Here is a 23,540-nt window from a genome sequence, read left to right on the forward strand (position 1 = left end):
CTGGCAGTATCTGTGGAGAGAGAAACAGAGTTGACGTTACAGGTCTGTGACCATTCTTCAGGACCAGGAAAAGTTAGAAATATAATAGGTTTTGAGCAAGTGAAGTGGGGGGGGGGGGGGTGCGGGTGGAGTGTGGGATGAACAACGAAAGGGAAATACTTCTGATAGGGTGGACGGCAGGACAGATTAAACAACATAATAAAAGCAAAATACTGCAGATGCTGGAAATCTGAAATAAAAATAAAGTGCTGGAAATACTCAGCAGGTCTGGCAGCATCTGTGGAGAGAGAAGCATAGTTAAGAAAGGTCATAGATCTGAAACATTAACTCTGCTTCTCTGTCCACAGATGCTGTCAGACCTGCTGACTATTACCAGCACTTTCTGTTTTTATTTCAGATTAAATGACAAAAGGTTTTGTGGTACAAAGCCAGAGGGAGTGATAACAGGGCAAGTAAAGAAGCAAAAATGTGTTCAGATGAGGTGCGAATGGCAGGATAACAGACATTCGAACACAAAATAAAGAGATGAAGAAACAAAAGAAAAAAAACAAAATAGGCAAAAAAGGCACAAAATGGGGGCAGAGATTTTTTTTTATTCATTCATGGGATGTGGGCGTCCCTGGCCAGGCCAGCATTTATTGCCCATCCCTAATTGCCCTCGAGAAGGTGGTGGTGAGCTGCCTTCTTGAACCGCTGCAGTCCATTTGGGGTAGGTACACCCACAGTGCTGTTAGGAAGGGAGTTCCAGGATTTTGACCCAGCGACAGTGAAGGAACGGCGATATAGTTCCAAGTCAGGATGGTGTGTGACTTGGAGGGGAACTTGCAGGTGGTGGTGTTCCCATGCATTTGCTGCCCTTGTCCTTCTAGTTGGTAGAGGTTGCGGGTTTGGAAGGTGCTGTCTAAGGAGCCTTGGTGCATTGCTGCAGTGCACCTTGTAGATGGTACACACTGCTGCCACTGTGCATCGATGGTGGAGGGAGTGATTGTTTGTAGATGGGGTGCCAATCAAGCGGGCTGCTTTGTCCTGGATGGTGTTGAGCCTCTTGAGTGTTGTTGGAACTGCACCCATCCAGCCAAGTGCAGAGTATTCCATCACACTCCTGACTTGTGCCTTGTAGATGGTAGACAGGCTTTGGGGAGTCAGGTGGTGAGTTACTCGTCTCAGGATTCCTAGCCTCTGACCTGCTCTTGTCGCCACGGTATTTATATGGCTATTCCAGTTCAATTTCTGGTCAATGGTGGCCCCTAGGATGTTGATAGTGGGGGATTCAGCGATGGTAATGCTATTGAATGTCAAGGGGAGATGGTTAGATTCTCTCTTGTTGGAGATGGTCATTGCCTGGCACTTGTGTGGGGCGAATGTTACTTGCCACTTATCAGCCCAAGCCTGGATATTGTCCAGGTCTTGCTGCATTTCTACACGGACTACTTCAGCATCTGAGGAGTCACGAATGGTGCTGAACATTGTGCAATCATCAGCGAACATCCCCACTTCTGATCTGATCAATGACCTACCTTCAATCATGAAGCAGCTGAAGATGGTTGGGCCGAGGACACTACCCTGAGGAACTCCTGCAGTGATGTCCTGGAGCTCAGATGATTGACCTCCAACAACCACAACCATCTTCCTTTGCGCTAAGTATGACTCCAGCCAGCGGAGGGTTTTCCCCGATTCCCATTGACCTCAGTTTTGCTCGGGCTCCTTGATGCCATATTCGGTCAAATGCTGCCTTGATGTCAAGGGGTGTCACTCTCACTTCACCTCGAGTTCAGCTCTTTTGTCCATGGTTTGAACCAAGGCTGTAATGAGGTCAGGAGCTGAGTGGCCCTGGCAGAACCCAAACTGAGCGTCACTGAGCAGGATATTGCTAAGCAAGTGCCGCTTGATGGCACTGTTGATGACACCTTCCATCACTTTACTGATGATTGAGAGTAGGCTGATGGGGCAGTAATTGGCTGGGTTGGACTTGTCCTGCTTTTTGTGTACAGGACATACATGGGCAATTTTCCACATTGCAGAGTAGATGTTAGTGTTGTTGCTGTACTGGAACAGCTTGGCTAGGGGCACAGCAAGTTCTGGAGCACAGGTCTTCAGTACTATTGCCGGAATATTGTCAGGGCCCATAGCTCTTGCAGTATCCAGTGCCTTCTGTCGTTTCTTGCTATCACGTGGAGTGAATTGAATTGGCTGAAGTCTGACATCTGTGATGCTGGGGACTTCAGGAGGAGGCAGAGATGGATCATCAACTCGGCACTTCTGGCTGAAGATTGTTGTAAATGCTTCTGCCTTATCTTTCGCATTGATGTGCTGGGCTCCCCCATCATTGACGATGGGGATATTTGTGGAGCCACCTCCTCCAGTTAGTTGTTTAATTGTCCCCCACCATTCACGGCTGGATGTGGCAGGACTGCAGAGCTTCGATCTGAGCCGTTGGTTATGGGATCGCTTAACTCTGTCTGTCGCATGCTGCTTACGCAGTTTGGCACGCAGTTGGTCCTGTGTTATAGCTTCACCAGGTTGACACCTCATTTTGAGGTACGCCTGGTGCTGCTCCTGGCATGCCCTCCTGCACTCTTCATTGAACCAGGGTTGTTCTCCTGGCTTGATGGTAATGCTAGAGTGGGGGATATGCCGGGCCATGAGGTTACAGATTGTGGTTGAGTACAATTCTGCTGCTGCCCCACAGCGCCTCATGGATGCCCAGTTTTGCATTGCTAGATCTGTTCGAAATCTATCCCATTTAGCACGGTGGTAGTGCCACACAACATGATGGACGGTATCGTCAATGTGAAGTCGGGACTTCGTCTCCGCAAGGACTGTGCGGTGGTCACTCCTACGAATACTGTCATGGACAGAAGCATCTGCAGCAGGCAGATTGGTGAGGACGAGATCAAGTATGTTTTTCCCTCGTGTTGGCTGCCTCACCACCTGCTGCAGACCCAGTCTAGCAGCTATGTCCTTTAGGACTCGGCCAGCTCGGTCAGTAGTGGTGCTACCGAGCCACTCTTGGTGATGAACATTGAAGTCTCCCACCCAGAGTACATTCTGTGCCCTTGCCACCCTCAGTGCTTCCTCCAAGTGGTGTTCAACATGGAGGAGTACTGAGTCATCAGCTGAGGGAGGGCGGTCGGTGGTAATCAGTAGGAGGTTACCTTGCCCATGTTTGACCCGATGCCATGAGACTTCATGGGGTCCAGAGACAATGTTGAGGACTCCCAAGGCAACTCCCTCCCTACTGTATACCACTGTGCCACCACCTCTGGTGGGTCTGTCCTGCCGGTGGGACAGACATACCCGGGGATGGTGATGGCAGTGTCTGAGACATTGTCTGTAAGGTATGATTCCGTGATTATGACTATGTCAGGCTGTTGCTTGACTAGTCTGTGGGACAGCTCTCCCAACTTTGGCACAAGCCCCCAGATGTTAGTAAGGAGGACTTTGCAGGGTCAACAGGGCTGGGTTTGCCGTTGTCGTTTCCGGTACCTAGGTCGATGCCGGGTGGCCCGTCCGGTTTCATTCCTTTTTATTGACTTTGTAGCAGTTAGGTACAACTGAGTGGCTTGCTAGGCCATTTCAGAGGGTATGTAAGAGTTAACCACATTGCTGTGGGTCTGGAGTCACATGTAGGCCAGACCAGGTAAGGGCAGCAGATTTCCTTCCCTAAAGGGCATTAGTGAACCAGATGGGTTTTTACAACAATCAGCAATGGTTTCATGGCCATCATTAGACTAGCTTTTAATTCCAGATTTTTTATTAATTAAATTCAAATTCCACCTTCTGCCGTGGTGGGATTCGAACCCATGTCCCTAGAGAAATACCCTGGGTCTCTGGGTTACTAGTCCAGTGATAAATACCACTATGCCACTGCCTACCCTAGTTCATGAGCTAAAATTGTTGAACTCAATGTCGAGTCCAGAAGGCTGTAAAGTGCCCAATGGAAAGATGAGGTGTTCTTTGAGCTTGCACTGAAACACTGCAGCAGGCCAAGGACAGAAAGGTCAGAATGGAACAAGGTGCAGAATTAAAATGATAGGCGAAAGGAAGCTCAGGGTCATGCTTGTGGACTGAATGGAGGTATTTCGCAAAGCAGTCACCCAGTTTGTTTGGTCTCCCCAGTGTACAGGAGACCACATCGTGAGTAACGAATACAGTATACTAAACTGAAAGAATTAAACTGCTGTTTCATTTGGAAGGAATGTTTGGGGCCTTGGACGGTAAGAGAGGAGGTAAAAGGGCAGGTTATGCAGCTCCTCCACTTGCATAGAAAGGTGCTGTCAGAAAGGCAGGGGCTGCTGAGGGAACAATCTCTTTGGAATGCTGAAAGAGGAGGGGAGGGGAAGATGCATTTGGTGGCAGCATCACACTGGAGGTGGCAGAAATGGTGGAGGATGGTCCGTTGAATAGAGAAGCTGGTGGGGTGAAAGGCGAGAACAAGGGCAAATGTATTCTTGTTCTGGGAATGAGGGGAAGGGGTGACAGCAGAAGTGCATGAAATGGAATGGACACAGTGCAGGGCCCTGTCAACCACGGGTGGGGGGAGGAAATCCTCGGTTGACGATAAAGGAAGACATTTCGGAAGCACTAGTATGGAAGGTTGCATCATCTGAACAGATGCGACCGAGGCATGAAACTAGGAGAATGGAATAGAGTACTTACAGGAAACAGGGTGTGAGGAAGTGGCGACAAGGTAGCTGTGGGAGTCAGTGGGCTTATAGTGAACATTGGTTGATACCTATCCACAGAAATGGAGACAGAGAAGTCAGGGAAGGAAGGGAAGAGCGTAAGTTCTCTTTACCCTTTTCCATCGCAACATACTTCCTTTTCCGACATCAGCTAACTTAGCTTACCAAAAACTGGCAAGACCGGGCTAAATTAGGAGGCAGCTTTATGTTAAGGGCACATGCCCGCTTAAAACTGTAGTGTGCATGCCGAACTCATTTCACTCAGACCAACCCTCACAACTGACAGAACAGACTTTCATCCCATCACATTGGGCTGGACTTCAACCCAAGTCTGAAGTGAAAAGACAGGCATCACCTGTACCTGAAGGAAGAGATTTTTCTTTCTGAACTTGTCTGTAAAGAAGTAATCTAAACCATGTCTTTTCATAGAAATATGAAGGACAGGAGATCAACTGTGCTTAGAGCCTGAGATGAGACATTCTGAAATGGTAAAAGAAAAATTAAACAGTTGGAAGAAGCGGGTGGATTTTTGCAAAATTCATTGAGGAAGGACAGATCGCAACCTCAAAAATGTTGTGTGTGTTTTGGCAGAAATATTCAAAACTTACAAATCTAATCAAGTAGCTGTGTACCTTCTGAATTCTGTGACTCATCCCAGCATTTCTGAATAGTCTATTGGCTCAAGTTGTGCAAAGTACATAATTCCAACTCATTTTGAACTGCATGGATCATTTTCAGAAATGTGCACCTCAGAGGATTTGCTTATACTTTCAAGGAATAGGGGTGGTGGGGGGGGGGGGGGGGGGGGGGGGGGCGGGGCGGGCGTGGAGAGAAGAGAATGGTGGCTGTTACAAATTGTACCCAGAGTTATCTAAGTAGTAAAGAAATTCTGATGGAAACCTTAAACCCTCCAATTTTTGAGCTGTTCGGAAATTCAACGTGGTTACCGAAAATTTTGATTCACTGCCTTGGAAAGATCTTTGAAATACTTCCACATAGCACTAAAGACTACACAGTAGAAGGGGGAAATATTTAAGTTAAGTAAGAAATTCACATCTGAAGTGCACTGATATCTATACTTGCCTTTATAAATATCTGTACCTTTCTTCTAGAGTTTTAATAGACCATTTGATATGCAAAGAAACTGCAAGTAATAAATTATGGTCAGCTTTTAACCAAGTTATCTTCCTGTTCTTTGTATTTCTAGCCCTTTGTTTTTATTTTGGATTTCCAGCATTTTCAGTTTATTTTTACTCATATTATCTTTCAGGTTCCTTTCTACAAATTTCAAATAACTGAAGTAAACAAAATCACGCTGCTTGATAATTAGAAAAATTGTGGACGTCATGTAGTAAAACGATTTGTGACTACAGAACACAAAATACTTTATTACTGAGCCAGATTTTTTAAAGACATTGTGTACTGTACAATTCACTCAATAAATGCATGATAATTTGTCTAAAAATACTTTCCAATTATTGTTATAGGAAAGATAGCTTCAGGCGTTTCTCCAAATACCAAACCACATTCTGTTCTGCAAAATGTCAACACTATTGTCTCCATGGCAGATTATGGAAGTGGTGTAATTTACCAATGTCACCACTACAACTAAACAGCAAAATGATAAAGCCTCACAGTATCACTGGCATAGCATCAAGTTCATGCCAGCACTCTGTAGAGCGATTTAGACAGTCCCATTCCCTCACTCTAGCCCGTAGCCCTGAAAGTTCATTTCCCTCAAGTGCACGTCCAATTTCCTTTTGAAATCATTGATCGTCTGCGCTTCCACCATACTCATAGGCCGTGAGTTCCGGGTCATTACCACTCACTGCGTAAAAAGTTCTTCCGCACATCCCCCTTGCACCTCTTGCCCAAACCTTAAATCTGTGTATCCTAGTCCTTGAACCATCAGCTAATGGGATCAGCTTTGCTTTGTCTACCTTATCTAAACCATTCATAATCTTCGGCATCTCTATCAGATCTCCCCTCAACCTCCTTCGCTCGAAGTTGAGCAACCTAATCTTGTAGCTAAATTCTGTCATCCCTGGAACCATTCTGGCAAATCACATCTGCACCCTCCCAAGGACCCTCACGTCCTTCCTGAAGTGTGGTGACCAGAACTGGATGCAATACTCTAGTTGTGGCCTAACCAGAGCTTTATAAAGGTTCAACATAACTTGCCTGCTTTTGTACTCTATTTATTAACCTCAAGGTCCCATATGGTTTGCTAATTACTCGCTCAATATGTCCAGCCACCTTGAAAGATCCATGCACATGAAACCCCTGGTCCCTCTGGCCCTAAACATGCTTTAGAAATGTGCCATTAAGCCCCTATCCCTTCTGCCAAAATGCATCACTTCACAATTCTCAATATTAAATTCCATCTGCCCATTCTCCTAGCCTATTTATGTCCTGTTGCAGTCAACTGGTATCATCCTTACTGTTAGCCACACCTCCAAGTTTGGTATCATCTGCAAATTTTGAAATTTTACACTGTATTTATTCCAATATCCAAGTTATTTAAGTATATCAAACAAAGCCCTGGGGAACACCACTGTCTACCATCCTCCAGTCTGAAAAACAACTATTTACCACGCTGTTTTATGTCCTTAAGCCAATTTTTTAAAATCCAAACTGATATTGACCCTCCTATTCCATGACCTTCAATTTTTTTTAGCCAGTCTTTTATGTGGTACTTCATGAAATACTTTCTTCAAACCCATAAAGACAACATCCCTTCATCAACCTTCTCTGTTCCTTCATCAAAAAATTCATGTAGACTATTCAAACATGATCTTCCATTTACATATCGTGCTAGCTCTCCTTAACTAACTCGAAGCTCTGAGTGCCTGTTAATTCTTTTCCCTGATTATTGTTCCTCAAAGCTTACCCACCACTAATGTTAAACTGACCGGCTGTAGTTACTAGGAATATCCTTACACCTTTTCTTGAACAAGGGTGTCACATCTGCCACTTTCCAATCTTCTGGCACCTCCCCCGTATCTAGAGTAGATTGCAAGATTATGGCAATTCCTTTCGCTATCTCCACCCCCATTTCCTTTAACACCCTGGGATGTAAGCCATCTGGACCAGGTGACTTATGCACTCTAAGCATAGCCAGCCTTTCCAGGATATCCTGCCTATCAATTTTCACCCCATTCATTACCTCTAACTATATTTTGTCAGCATTCTCTTCCTTAGTAACCACCGATACAAAGTACTCATTAAGTATTCTAGCCTTTTCCTGCGCCTCTAAGCATATATCACCCTCTATGCCCCTAACAGACCACCACCCCACCTCTTACTACCCGCTTACTATTGACATGCCAGTATAACATTTTTGGATTCCCTTTTATGTAAACTGCCATTCTATTATCATATTCTCTCTTTGCCAGTCTTATTTTCCTCTTCACTTCCCCTCTCAACTTATTGTATTTGCCCTGGTTCTCACTTGAAGAATTCATTTGACATGCATCATACACCCTCTTTTTTTGTTTCATCGTATTGTCCTTCGTCATCCAAGGAACCCTGTTTTTGGTTCCCCTACCTTTTGCCCTTGTTGAAATGTACCTAGCCTGTACCTGAAGCATCTCTTCCTCAAAGATAACCCATTGTTCCATTACAGTTTTTCCTGTCAGTCCTTGGTTCCATTTTACCCTGGCTAGATCCTTTCTCATTGCTTTGAAATTCTCTTCCAATCTAGCCGTTCTACCTTATATCGTTCCTTGCTTTTCTGCATTATGAGTCTAAACCTTATGATACAATGATCATTCTTACCCGAGTGTTCCCCCACAGACACTTGGCCCACCACATTTCCCAGCATCAGATCCAGTAATGCCTCCTTTCTAGTTGGGCTGAGAACATACTAATCAAGGAAGTTCTCCTGAACACATTTCATAAATTCCTCCCCCTCTTTTCCCTTTACTCTTAACATTATCCTAATCGATATTTGGGTAATTAAAGCCCTTCAATATCATCATTCTATAAATTTTGCACATAAAGTCATAGTTTCATTTATGGCACAGAAGGAGGCCATTCAGCCTATTGCGTCCGTGCTGGCTCTCCACGGAGCTATCCAGTCAGTTCCACTCCCCCGCTCAATCCCCGTATACCTGCAACTCTATTTTCTTCAAGTGGCCATCCAACTTTCTACTGAAGTCATTGATTGTCTCAGCTTCCATCGCCCATGTGGGCAGCGCGTTCCAGGTCATTACCACCCGCTGCGTAAAAAAGTTCTCTCTCATATTCCCCCTGCATCCCTTGCCCAAAACTTTCAATCTATGTCCCCTAGACCTTGTACCATTTGTTAATGGGAATAGTTTTCCTTGTCTAACTTTTCTCAGCCTGTCATAATCTTGTGCACTTCTACTAAATCTCCCATCAATCTCCTTTGTGCGTAACCTAACCTTGTAACTAAAATCCTCCATCCCTGGAACAATTCTGGTAAATCTCCTCTGCATCCTCTCAAGGACCCTCACATTCTTCCTGAAGTGTGGTGACCAGAACTGGGCACAATACTCCAGTTGGGACCTAACCAGAGCTTTATGAAGGTTCAGCACAATTCCCTGGCTTTGTACTCGATGCCTTTATTTATGAAGCCCAAGATCCCATATGCTTTACTAACCACTCTCTCAATATGTCCTGTCACCTTCAAAGATCTATGCACTTGCACCCCCAGATCCCTCTGTTCCTACACACTCTTTTGAACTGTGCCATTATTACCTTTCCCTATTCCTTCTGCCAAAATACATCACCTCAAACTTGTCAGTATTAAATTTCATCTGCCATCTGTCTGCCCACGCTGCTAGCCTATGTCCTGTTGCAGGCAGTTCATATCATGCTCACTGCTTGCCGCACCTCCAAGTTTGGTGTAATTGGCAAATTTTGAGATTCTACTCTGTACTGCAAGATCCAAGTCATTCATATATATATATATAAAAATTTCTGATTTCCCTGCTGATTTGCTCCTCTATCCCACTCCCACTATTTGGAGCCGTATAGAATACCCCTAGTAGTGTGATAATACACTTTCAACTCTAATCCAATGGATTCTGTCCTTGCCCCCTCAAGGACATCCCCTCTTTCCAACACTACAATGTCTTCCCTAATCAGTACTGGCACCCCACCTCCTTTTTTACCTTTTCTATCTTTCTTGAACACTTTATATCCTTGTATATTAAGCACCCAGTCTTCAACATTTGAAGCCACATTCCCATACTGCTAGTTGCTTGTAGCTCATCAAACTTATTCACCACACTTCCCTTCCCTGAACACTTCGTATCCAGGAATATGTAGGACCCAGTTCTGTCCTTTTTTGAGCCAAGTCTCCATTATCACCATGACATCATATTCCCGCAAGGCTATCTGTGCCTGCAGCTCACCAACCTTATTTACCACACTCCGTGCATTCACATACATACACAGTAAAGCTAATTTAGACTTATTTCATTCCCTCTTACGCTGACCCCACCAAATACCTTACTGTTTCCTACTCTAGGGCTATCTGTTTCTCCCAATTCTCTGTGCACCTTGGTTTTGCTCGCTATTATTACCTCCTGTTTCCCACACCCCTGCCAAATTAGTTTATACCTTCCCCAACAGCACTAGCAAATTGCCTCGCAAGGATATTGGTCCCGGCTATGTTCATGTGCAACTTGTCTGCCCTGTACAAGTTCCATCTCCCCAAGAACCAGTTTCAATGTCCCAGGAATCTAAAGCCCTCCCTCCTGCACCATCTGTAAAGCCACGCATTCATCTGCTCTATCCTCCTAGTTCTATACTCACTAGCGCATGGTACTGGGAGTAATCTGCAGATGACCACCTTTGAGGTCATGATTGCTAGTTTCTTTCCTGGCTCCTTAAACACTTTCTGCAGGACCTCAGCCCTCTTATGTCGTTGGGATCGATACGGAGCACAACTGCTGGCTGTTCACCCTCTTCCCTCGTGCCACCACCCCCCCCCCCCCCCCCAACCCCCAGAGTGCACTGCAGCCACTCAGTGACATCCTTGACCCTGGCACCAAGGAGGCAACATACTATTCTGGATTCGTGTCTGCGGCTGCAGAAACATCGGTCTGTTCCCCTGTCAAATCCCCTAGAACTATTCATTTCCCAATCTTCCTCTTGTTCCGCTGTACAGCTGAGCCACCTGCGTTGTTGTGGACTTGGCTCTGGCTGCACTCCCCAGAGGAACCATCACTCTCACCAGTATTCAGAATTGAATACTGATTGGATCGTGAGATGCACTCGGTGGACTCCTGCACTACCTGTCTGGTCCTCCTTGACTGCCTGGCGGTTCACACATTCCCTCTCTGCCTGCACACTGTTAAGCTGCGGTGTGACCATATCTATAAGCATGCTATCCACAAAACTTTCAACCTCGCGGATGCTCGAGCTGCTGCAGCTGACGACACTTCCTACACGTGATTATACAGGATCACAAGGGTCCTGGAATGCCCACATGGAACAAGATGTGCACTCTATGGGTTCAAGCTGCCCTGCCATGCCTCTATTTATTACACTATTAAACTTACGACTTAAATAAATAAAGACTCACCAATTAGCTGGTTCTCTTGTGCTGAAGTCACTTCATTTTATAGGGAGGTTAACTAGTAACTATTATCCAAACACCTTAGATTTTAATTTACTGAAAAATTCTGAACTCTTTAGTATTACCATCCCTTGCAAACTTGTGGAGGCTAGGTCACTAAATGTATTTAAGGGGGAGGTAGGTAGGTAAATTTTTGAAATCTCAGTGAGTCAAGGTGTATGCGGAGCAGGCCCAAAAGAGGAGTTGAGGCCTGGGACATATCAGCCATGATCTTATTGAATGGCGGGGCAGGCTTGAGGGGCTGAATGGCCTACTCCTGCTCCTATTTCTTATGTTCTTATGTTTCTTGTTATTTAATTTTTTAACTTTATCCCCTAATCTGATTGATTGAGCAGTGATGGTAATTGTATGATTAAGCATAAAATTGGCTTGTTCTTAGTATTTGCACTAATTAATCAATCCAGCCTTACTTTATAATTGATTAATTCAGACTAAATTAAAAGCTTACCAGTATACGCTCCCTCTCATGTAAGTCCTTGTCCTGTAATGTCACTTTGTGAATTCTTTTTTTCCCCTCTCGTTTGGTTTAGACATTTAGCTAACAGTCCAATCCCACTCTGCTCTACACCCAGCTTGCTCTCTGTCTCTCTTTGCTCTAGTCTGCTTCACACTCAATCTTCCTCTTGTCCCGCTGTACAGCTGAGGTGTTGTGGACAAGGCTCTGGCTGCACTCCCCAGCAGAACCATCACTCTCACCAGTATTCAGAATTGAATACTGGTTAGATAGCGAGATGCACGCTTATGCACTACCTGTGTGGTTCTCAGCTCCAGCGTTTTTTAAATCTTTTAAATGGGAATGGATGGCTAGGGAAAGAGGGGTTGTGGTGGGATTGAAGACAATGGCTTCAGTCTTCCGCTGCAAGAATTTTCTGCTCATGCGTTACTGGATGCCAGACAAGTGATGTCATAAATCACAGGCAGTGGACGGTTCGAGAGAGGTGGCGGTGAGGTTGGTGTCGTCAGCACACAGCCAAACAAGAGAATAAAACAGACAGGGATGAGAAAGGAGCTCACAGAAGCATGAGAGAAAGAAAATTTATATAAAACTCTGAAAGGTATAGGAAAGGACTGCCATAGGCAGAACTATAAAATCAAGTAGGCACAAAGCAGGAACATGAGAGACATATGACAGAAAATATAAAGGTCAATAACAAAGCTTTCTTCAAATATATATCAGGAGCGGGTAAAGAGAACATAAGATTGTTCACCAGCGGTGCTGGGAAAGAGGTGTCTGAAGATGGGAAAGTTGTAGAATTATTAGAGTCAGAGTCAGTTACGGCACAGAAAGCGGCCGATCGGCCCATCCTGGCTCTCCACAGAGCTATCCAGTCAGTCCCACTCCCTGGTTCGATCCCCGTAGCCCTGCTATTTCTATTTCTCTCAGCTGGCCATCCGACTTCCTCTTGAAATCAGTGATTGACTACGCTTCCACCACCCTTGTGGGCAGCGAGTTCCAGGTCATTACCACCCGCTGTGTAAAAAAGTTCTTCCTCATATTCCCCTGCAGCTTTTGCCCAAAGCCTTCAATCTGTGTCCCCCAGACCTTGTACCATTTGTTAATGGCAACAGTTTTTCCTTGTCTAACCTATCTAAGCCTGTCATAATCTTGTACCGTTTTATTAAAACTCCCATCAATCTCCTTTGTTCGAAGGAGAACTCCAGCTTTTCCAACCTAAGCTTGCAACTAAAATCCTCCATCCCTGGAACAATTCTGGAAATCTCCTCCACACCCTCTCAAGGATCTTCACATTCTTCCTGAAGTGTGGTGACCAGAAATGGACGCAATACTCCAGTTGGGGCCTAACCAGAGCTTTATAAAGGTTCAGCATAACTTCCCTGGTTTTGTATTCAATGCCTCTATTTATGAATCCCATATGCTTTACTAACCACTCTCTCAATATATCCACCTTCAAAGATCGATACATGTGCACCCCCAGGTCCTTCTGTTCCTGCACACATTTTTGAACTGTGCCATTAAGGATATATTACTTTTCCCTAATCCTTCTGCCAAAATACATCACCTTAAACTTGTCAGTATTAAATTCTATCTGCCACCTGTCTGCCCACGCTGGTAGCCTATATCCAGTGGCAGGTGGTTCATATCATGCTCACTGTTTGCCGCACCTTCAAGTTTCGTGTAATTGGCAAATTTTGAAATTCTACTCTTTATTCCAAGATCCAAGTCATTTATATATAGCAAAAAAAGCAGTGGTGTCGACACTGACCCTTGGGGAACACCACTGTCTACTATCCTCCAGTCTGAAAAGTAACCATTTACTACGATTCACTGTTTTCTGCCCTTACGCCCATTTTTTCTCCAATTGGACACTGACCCTCCTATTCCATGAGCCTCAATTTTGTTAACCAGCCTTTTATGTTGTACCTTATCAAATACTTTCTTAAAATCCATATAAACATCATTCACCGCATTCCCTTCATCAACCTTCTCTGTTACTTCATCAAAATATTCAGATTAGTCAAGCATGATCTTCCTTTTGCAAATCCATTATCCTTAATTAACTCAAACCTCTCGAAGTGTCCGTTGATAATTTCCCTTATTATTGTTTCTAAAACGTTACCCACCACTGATGTTAAACTAACTGGCCTGTAGTTCATCGGACTGTCCTTATACCCTTTCTTGAATAAGGGTGTCACATTTGCCACTCTCCAATCCTCTGGCACCTCCCCCGTATCCAGGGAAGATTGGAAGATTATGGAAAGCCCTTCCGCTTTCTCCATCCCCACTTCCTTTAGCAACCTGGGGTGCAAGCCATCTGGACCAGGTGACTTATCTACCCTACGCATAGCCAGCCTTTTAAGTACTTCCCACCCCCCCACTCAATTTTTATCCTATCCATTGCCTCTACCCTCTCCACTTCTACCTATATTTTGTCAGATTCCACTTCCTTAGTGAACAGTGATACAAAGTACTGATTAAGTATATTAGCCTTGCCCTGCGCCTCTAAGCATATATTACCCTCTTTGTCGCTAATAGGCCCCACTCCACCTCTTACTACTCGCTTACTATTTACACGCTGGTACAAGATCTTCGGGTTTCCTTTTATGTTGTTTATCATTCTATTCTCATATTGTCTCTTTGTCAGTCTTATTTTCCTCTTCACCCCCTCTCAACTTATTGTATATGGCCTTGTTCTCATTTAAGTTCACATGATAGGCATCATACACCCTCTTTTGTTTCATTATTTTAAGAAGTTTTTGCAATGTGCAATAATCCATATGGATTTGAACAGGCAGTAGATGCAGGTCAACATCGATAATAGCAAGGTCATGAAATTGGGTGGAAGCAGCAACAATATGAATCTCATTGGGTTTGAGAAGCAGACCAGAAAATAGATCTGGGGTTTTGGTTGATAGGTCATTAAAAACCACTGGTGCAATATTTGTAGGTGATGATAAAAGCAAATAAAGTGTTGAAGGTTGATAAGGATGTGACGTTTATATCTAAGGAAGCAATGTTGTAGTAGAACCTGGGTTTGAGAGGCTGTATCATGGAGTCTTAAAGCACAAAAGTGGGCTATTCAGCCCATCATGCCTGTGCTGGCTCTCTGAAAGAACTTTCCAATTAGTCCTACTCCCCCCTGCCCTTTCCCCATAGCTCTGCAATAATTTTTCCTTTTTAAGTAAAGATCTAATTCCTTTATGGAAGTTACTACTGAATCTGCTCCCACCACCCTTTCAGGTGCTGCATTGCAGATCATCATAATTCGCTGAGCTTGAAGATTTCTCCTCTGCATCCTCTCCAATGCCTTGACGTCCTTTCTCAAATTGGCATCTAGAATTGGACATAATGCTGGAGCTGAGTTCTAACATAATTTATAAAGATTTTAACATAACTTCCGTACTCTATGCCTCTATTTATAAAGCCCAAGGATTCCATATGCATTTTTAACAGCTTTATCAACTTGTCCTGCCACCTTCAAGGATTTGTGTATGGGAACCCCCAAGTCTCTCTGTTCCCGCGCACCCATTAAAATTGTTACATTTACTTTATATTGCTTCTCGTCATTTTTGCATCACTTCACACTTCACTGCATTAAATTTCATCTGCCAGCTGCCACTTCACCAGTCTGTCTATGTCCTCCTGAAATCTGTTACTACACACCTATCCATTTAAGAGTTTCATGTCATCTGCAAATTTCTAATTTGAAATTAGGCCCTTTATCCCAGGTTCAGGCCATTAATATATATAACTAAAGGAACAGTGGTCCCAACATCAACCCCTGGAGAATACCACTGTATCTGAATTAATGCGTTCAGCTTTTGTCCCTGTTTTACAGAAAAGATGTAGATTTTTTTATTCATTTCATGGGATGTGGGCATCGCTGGCAAGGCCAGCATTTCTTGTTCATCCCTAATGGTGGTGAGCTGTTGCATTGAACGCTGAGGTCCATCTGGTGCGGGTACACTCACACTGCTGTTAGGGAGGGAGTTCCAGGATTTTGATCCAGTGACAGTGAAGGAACGGCGATATATTTCGAAGTCAGGATGGTGTGTGGCTTGGAGGGGAACTTGCAGATGGTGGTATTCCCATACATCTGCTGCCCTCGTTCTTCTAGGTGGAAGAGGCCATGGGTTTGGAAGATGCTGTCGAAAGAGGCGTGGTGAGTTTCCGCAGTGCATTTTGTATATGGTACACACTGCTGCCACTGTGCATCGGTGATACAGACAGTGAATGTTTAAGGTGGTGGATGGGGTGCCGATCAAGCAGGCAGATTTGTCCTGGATAGTGTCAAGCTTCCTACGTGTTGTTGGAGCTGCACGTATCCAGTATTCCATCACACACCTGACTTGTGCCTTGTAGAAGGCGGACGGGCTTTGGGGAGTCAGGAGGTGAGTGACTCGTCACAGAATTCCCAGCCTCTGACCTGCTCTTGAAGCCACGGATTTATGTGACTGGTCCAGTTCAGTTTCAGGTCAATGATAACCCCAGGATTTTGAAAGTGGGGAATCAGCGATGGCAATGCCATTGAATGTCAAGGAGATGGTTAGATCTCTCTTGTTGAAGATCATCATTGCCTGGCACTTGTGTGGCGCAAATGTTACTTGCCAATTATGAGCCAAAGCTGGTGTACAGGTCTTGCTGCATATGGTCACGCACTACTTCAGTTTCTGAGGAGTTGCGAATGGTACTGAACAACGCACAATCAGCAGCAAATATCTCCACTTCTGACCTTAGGATGGAGGGAAGGTCATTGATGAAGCAGCTGAAGATGGTTGGGCCTAGGACACTAACCTGAAGAACTCCTGCAGTGATGTCCAGGGACCGAGATGATTAGCCTCCAACAACCACGGGTTGAACTTTATAGGGGCCTTGACAACGGGATCCATGGCGGGGTGGGCATGCAGATTGCCCCAGATGAGGCCCACCACCAACCTCGAAGCCAGCAGGGCCTGCCCCGATTTTGACAGCAGCGGCGAGGTCTCGTTTCGCCCGCCCCCCCCCCACCCCCTGGCGACAGGCCTGTCATTTAAATATTCAAATTAATTTACATACCTTCGTTAAAGATGCTCCCATCGCCTCCTGAAGTGCCGCCGCAATCTTCATCCCGGCGGCCAGCACTGCCACGCCTTCGGAAATGAGGTGCGTCACTTGTGGGGAGGGGGGGAGGTAGTAAGTTTATCAGTGCGGGAGGTGAGGAGTGGGGTCAAACTTACTTGATTGGTCTAGGGGGCAATGGGAAGGTGTAAAGGTAAAAGGTTCTGAACTTTGTGGGTGTGGGGGTGGGGGTGGGGGGTGGTGGTCATATACTTAAGGCAAGTATTTTGGTGTGGGAAGGGCTGGAATGACATGTATGCCATTTGGGAGGGGGGGGCGGGATGGGGGGGGAAGAGGGTTGGAAAGATTTTTAAAATTATTTTTATTAACTTTAAATTCACTGTCTCTTTAAAAATTTCAATTGTCATTTAGGGCTCTAAGCCTTTTAAAAATGGCAACAGCGCAGTGGTGCTGGACGCAGTTGCTGGGGACAGCTTTCCCACCGCCTCCACGTCATCGGTGGTGGGGGGGGGGATCCACCCCAGACATGTTATTGAGCCGCCGCGTTTAAGATCGTGGCGGCTCTGTGGAGAGAAAGCCACGTGTGCTGGCCGCCATCTTTTACAGCCGCCATCGCACTCGGCAGCAGCTACATAAAATCCATCCCCACAACCATCTTGCTTTGTGCTAGGTATGACTCCAACAAATGGAAAGTTTCCCCCCCGATTCCCACTGACTTCAGTTTGGCTAGGGCTCCTTGGTGCCAAATCCAGTCAAATGCTGCCTTGATATCAAGGGCAGTCACTCTCACCCCAACTCTGGAGTTCAGCTCTTTTGTCCATGTTTGGACCAAGGCTGTAATGAGGCCAGGAGCTGAGTGGCCCAGGTGGAATCCAAACTGAGCAATGACGAGCAGGTTGCTGCTGTTTAAGTGGCACGATAGCACTGTCGACGACACCTTCACCTTTGCTGATGATCAAGAGGTAGTAAATGGCAGCGCTGGATTTGTCGGCTTTTTGTGGACAGGACATACCTGGGCAATTTTTCCCATAGTCAGGTAGATGCTAGTGTTGTAACTGTACTGGAACAGCTTGGCTAGGGGTGTGGCTAGTTCTGGAGCATAAGTCTTAAGCACTACATTCGGGACGTTGTCAGGGCCCATAGGCTTTGCAATGTCCAGTGCCTTCAGCCGTTTCTTGATATCATGTGGAGTGAATCGGATTGGCTGAAGACTGGCATCTGTGATGCTGGGGACCTCAGAAGGAGGCTGAGCTGCATCATCCACTTGGCACTTCTGGTTGAAGATTGTTCCAAATGCTGCAGCACTAATGTGCTGGGCTCCTGCATCATTGAGGATGGGGATATTTGTTGTGCAACCTCCTCTGGTTAGTTGTTTAATTGTCCACCACCATTCACGACTGGATGTGGCAGGACTGCAAAGCTTTGATTAGATCCGTTGGTTGTGGGATCGCTTAGCTGTCTATTGCATGCTGCTTCAGCTACTTGACATGCAAGTAGTCCTGTGTCGTAGCTTCACCAGGTTGACACATTATTAGGTATGCCTGGTACTGCTCCTGGCATGTTCTCCTGCACTCTTCATTGAACCAGAGTTGATCCCCTGGCTTGATGGTAATGGTACAGTGAGGGATATGCCAGGTCATGACTTTACAGATTGTGGTTGAATACAATTCTGCAGCTGCTGATGGTCAACAGTGCCTCATGGATTCCCAGTTTTGAATGGCAAGATCTGTTCTGAAACTATCCTATTTAGCATGGTGATAGTGCCACTTTAATGGAGGGAGCCCAAAGGAGGAAATCAAGGTTGATTCTTGCAATTAGAGGGTTGATTATTAGGAGCATTTTCCTCACTATGAGACTTAATTCTCTGTGAAAAAGGATGAGGGGTTCTTGATGGAGCTATTTAATATTATCACAGGTACAGAAAATTGGGTTTCAGGAAACTCCTTTATTTAAGGCAAACATTTTAATATAATTTTAACCAGTGGAAATTTGGCATAGAAAACCATGGTAGGGATTGAAACTGGACTGTATGAATTCCCATAACTGGACTGGATGAATTCTCAGAAGGTAAAGGGGATGCACAGGCCTATTAGTTCCAGAATCAGAGAACGTAAATTGATGGGAAGTTTGGAAGGATAGGCTAGCTAAAGCAATGGTCTTCTCTTATCAAAGATATTGCTTTGTTAAGAACCTGCTTTGTCAGTATTAGGTATCAATCTTTATATAATTAGCTCTCAGCCCTTGTTTTCTATTATGTAGCAAGGACTCTGGATTGTAGTGTTCAATCATGCATGTGATCTACTACTTTGTTCTGTGAGTATCCTGCATCATGTTTATCGTGATTAGGGCACACTGTGATTGCACTGTATGTCACTGCAACACAAGCTGCTTTACACACAGTGCTGAACTCTGCAGACATTGCCTCAAGTAATCAAACCTTTCTCTAGCACAGCCTCCATTTGGTACATTAGGAAAACAAGCCCTGCATAAGAGCTCTGGTTCTATCAGCTGATGTTCATGGTATGTAATAGTTTATTGCTGCCCGGTGTTCATGCATCTATTTATTACGAACATATGAAGATACAAGTTAGGAGGAGTAGGCCACTCGGCCCCTTGAGCATGCTCTGCCATTCAACAAGATCATGGTTGATCTGATAGTAACCTCAACTCCACATTCCCGTCTACCCCCAATAACCTTTCACCCCCTTGTATATCAAGAATCTATCTACCTCTGCCTTAAAAATATTCAAAGACTCGGCTTCCACCACCTTTTGAGGAAGAGAATTCCAAAGAGTCACGAGCCTCTGAGACAAGAAATTCCTCCTCATCGCCATCTTAAATGGGCGACCCCTTATTTTTAACAAAGTGATTCCAACCAACGCAGCCGACCACTGACGTCATCGGGCTGCGCCAAGGTGCACACATGCGTAGACGGGCTCCTGCTCTCTGCACCTGCGCTGCGTTCTGACTTGCCAGGACTGGTTTGCGCATGCGCCGGTGACGTCATCGGGTGACGTGTGCATCTTTGGACAACGCGCCTGGTTGGCCTCTGCACATGCGCTTTACGCGTACAGCAATGCAACGCAAACGTGTATTCACCCATGCGTCAAGCTCTGCTCCCCATGCCCCCCGCCCGCTGCTCTCTCTGGCCGCTCCACTCCCCCCCTCGCTGCTCTCTCCGGCCGCTCCACTCATTCAGCCGCTCCGCTCCCCCCCTCGCTGTTCTCTCCGGCCGCTCCGCTCCCTGCTCTCTCCAGCCGTTCTACTCCCCGCCTCGCTGCTCTCCCTGGCCGCTCCACTCCCCCCCTCGCTGCTCCCTCCGGCCGCTCTGCTCCCCCCCTCGCTGTTCTCTCCAGCCGCTCCACACCCCCCTCGCTGCTCTCTCCGGCCGCTCCGCTCTCCCGCCTCGCTGCTCTCTCTGGCCGCTCCACTCCCCCCCTCACTGCTCCCTCCGGCCGCTCCGCTCCCCGCCTCGCTGCTCGCTGTTCTCTCCGGCCACTCCGCTCCTCCCCTCGCTGCTCTCTCCGGCCCCTCCCCACACGTCGTTGCTCTCTCCGGCCCCCCCCACCTCAATCCCCGGCCCACTCTGCTTCCCCCCCTCCCCGTCACCAGCCCGCTCTGCTCCCCCACCCCCATTCGCTCGCTCTGTCCTTCCCGCCATTGTGTGCTGCCATGTGTTTAGGTTAGGTTGCCTTCGTGTGATTATTTGAGCAGCGCCATCTTTAGTCCTGGCAGCTGCCTGAAGTCGCAGACTGTGACGTTTTAGTGGCACATGCGCAAATGCAGCATGTGCCACTGCAGCGCCACCTAGTGGTAGCATTGTCAGCAAATGCAGCCTATTTTTAAACAGTGACCCCTAGTTCTAGATTTTCCCACACGAGGAAACATCCTTTCCACATCCACCCTGTCAAGACCCATCAGGATCTTGTATGTTTCAATCAAGTCACCTCTTACTCTTCTAAACTCCAGCAGATACTAGCCTAGCCAGTCCAACCTATCCTCAGAAGACAAACCACCCATTCCAGGTATTCGTCTAGTAAACCTTCTCTGAACTGCTTCCAATGCATTTACATCCTTCCTTAAATAAAGAGACCAATACTGTACACAGTACTCCAGATGTGGTCTCACCAATGTCTTGTATAACTGAAGCATAACCTCCCTACTTTTGTATTCAATTCCCCTCGCAATAAATAACATTCTATTAGCTTTCCTAATTACTTGCTTTACCTGTATACAATTCATGCACTAGGACACCAGATCCCTCTGCATCTCAGAGCTCTGCAATCTCTCACCATTTAGATAATATGCTTTTTTACTCTTCCTGCCAAAATGGACAATTTCACATTTTCCCACATTATACTCCATTTACCAGATCTTTGCCCATTCACTTAACCTATCTATATCCCTTTGTAGCCTCATGTCCTCTTCACAATTTACTTTCCTACCTATCTTTGTGTCATCAGCAATCAGAAATAAAAGCAACATACTTGGTTCTTGCATCCAGATACAACCGCACTTCAGTACAATGATATGCGCTTCACCATCATTATACCTTAGAAAACTGATTCTACAAAACATTTAAATCACCACCCATCTCTCCTGCCCTGAAACTGCAAAAAAATAACCATCAAATAACCCCTTTTTAACAAGATAATGATATGTTATTCAGGTGATTCTTTAATTGTTGCCATGGAGAAGGCCAAGGTCATGAGTTCAGGAAATGAAATGTCAGTTCAATCACTCCAGGTATCTGACAGAAAACGGATGCTCCCATTGGCACCACCCACTCTCTGGTCCAATTGCAGCTTTCTGAGAGTAAGGTACTCTTGTTAACCTATACTTTCCGGATTTCTTTTAGTAAATTGAGAGGGGCAATTAGACCACTGTAGCAGGGCAGTAAAAGTAATACAAACTCTCAAGGGTAAATGGTGAAATGCTAATAAGTCGCAGACAATTGACAGATACTCCTATAAATTGTGGCCCCTGCTGTTAACAGCTGGTAATTATAACCAAAACAAGTTTCCTCTGTGTTGCTCTTGCAGTTTTCCACCCTCTCAGTGGCAAATACTATCTCTTTTTTTAATTATAACACTTAATGACAAATGAAATGCAATTTTAAGTACCACACAAGTATTTAATCAGTGCATTTACAATTAGTGAATAACTCTCTTCCCCTGTCTCTCCCCTCAATTAAAAGCTGTAGAAGTTTGTGGGGTTTAATGCACAGAGTCCAGTTAAGAATGGCCACTTAAATTTACTTTCAGGTATTCACTGCAGAACCATTAAAGCTGAGAGTTTCCCAACTTAAAGAATGAAGCATTGGACACTCCAATTCAGGGGCTTTCCATAATGGTGGCAGACATTCCTGGTAACGAATTAAAACACAAATAAGCCACACCCACAACCTTTTCCATAAATATATTCCTAACTTTTTCAACATTAGAACACATTTTGCGGTCGTCTGCAAACTTAACATAAATGCACTTTGATATTTACCCCCATGATACATTCATAAAGCCCTATTATGTGCAACATTAATACAGTTGTTAACCCACTTGAAAATAAAGGGATCAACAACTCATTAAAATAGTCTGCAAAGGGAATTCATGTGGTCGAATTAACCAGTGCACTAACATAAATTAAACCTGCGTCATTTAAAAAAATTATGAACTAATTATTAGGCCATAAGATAAAATAATTTCTTCTTACTATACCTGTTCAATTTTTCTTAGCAACTCCTGCAAGCTGAAGTTCAGGCCAATCATCGTTATGTCTCACCTTGACACAGCCTACATCTTTCTGCAAAAGGTTGTCCCACTACTGCTGTTTGTGCTGCAGTTTTACATCTGCAAGCAGAAGGTTCACCTCCTGCTTATGCCTGTCCTAAATTTTCTCTTACACACTAAATCCATCAGATTGTGGTTTACATATTAGCAGCTTCACATATCCATCAATTCAAAAGAACTCGCCCAAAGATACCTAGATCCAGGATGCTGAGTAATCTTCTGCAGTTTTTAGCCAGTTTCCATAGTGCTTTCATCCTCTCAGGTAGTTTTCACCCTAAAGTTTAGTCTAAGACTTCACTGGTTCCTGTTTCTCTTAACGGCCCAGATGTTGTTCCTTTAAAGCATTTGTTCATGGGCCCAGTCTCAAACAGTTGATCTCAACTGCTGACAGCTTGAGAGTCAAAAATAATTGACCAATGGTCACATGGGAAATTTTCTAAAGGATTTTCTGCGCAAAGGCAACATCAATCCTCCGGTGGAGTCGGCTGTAAACATATATTCAAGTGATTACATCGAATGGGACTTCAGTCCACCAGAGGTAAACAGCAAAATACTGGACCAGAGCCACTGATCTGCAAGTAGGCATGTGTTGATTTATCAACAGCTTAGTTTTCCTAAGGTCCTTAGATTTTGTTTCTTTGCGAGCTAAGGGGGATGCTGAGGGTTCAGAGAATTGTGCCCATTAGTCCCACTCAGCTTGCCCTCCCTCTCACTACAGATCACTTCACTGTCTACTCTGGTACAGGACCCTCAGCTTTTATTCAACTGCAGCCCCAATAGTCTGTAGTAATCTTCTATTTCCAGCTGCTGTTTATTATTTTAATCAGCATCCTGCAGCCTCCCCATTCTCTGGAGCCAGATATACTCCCACTTCCTGAGGCCTCATTTTTGGCAGAACTTCAGTCCTGGAGAAATGAGCAAAAGAGTCAGAGCCTGATTTA

The 23,540-nt window shown here is 45.2% G+C and overlaps 1 protein-coding gene across 9 annotated transcripts in view; it reads right to left on the bottom strand.

The window, feature by feature from the left end:
• The window catches only part of LOC137376165 (utrophin-like), a 904,611-nt gene that overhangs the window by 330,108 nt on the left and 550,963 nt on the right, over positions 1–23,540 (bottom strand). Inside the window, exon 1 of one of the 9 annotated variants that reach the window (XM_068044204.1) lies at positions 22,528–22,776. The exons of 7 other annotated variants lie outside the window; for them this stretch is intronic. In XM_068044204.1, the coding sequence (XP_067900305.1) occupies positions 22,528–22,578 (51 nt within the window). In that variant the 5' untranslated portion in view covers positions 22,579–22,776. Of the gene's footprint in view, positions 1–16,810; positions 16,887–22,527; positions 22,777–23,540 lie in introns of those variants that run through there. One more of the 9 variants, XM_068044205.1, reaches the window with a different exon arrangement.

This window comes from Heterodontus francisci, chromosome 13, assembly GCF_036365525.1.
Source record: "Heterodontus francisci isolate sHetFra1 chromosome 13, sHetFra1.hap1, whole genome shotgun sequence".
In the NCBI taxonomy this organism is placed as follows: domain Eukaryota; kingdom Metazoa; phylum Chordata; class Chondrichthyes; order Heterodontiformes; family Heterodontidae; genus Heterodontus; species Heterodontus francisci.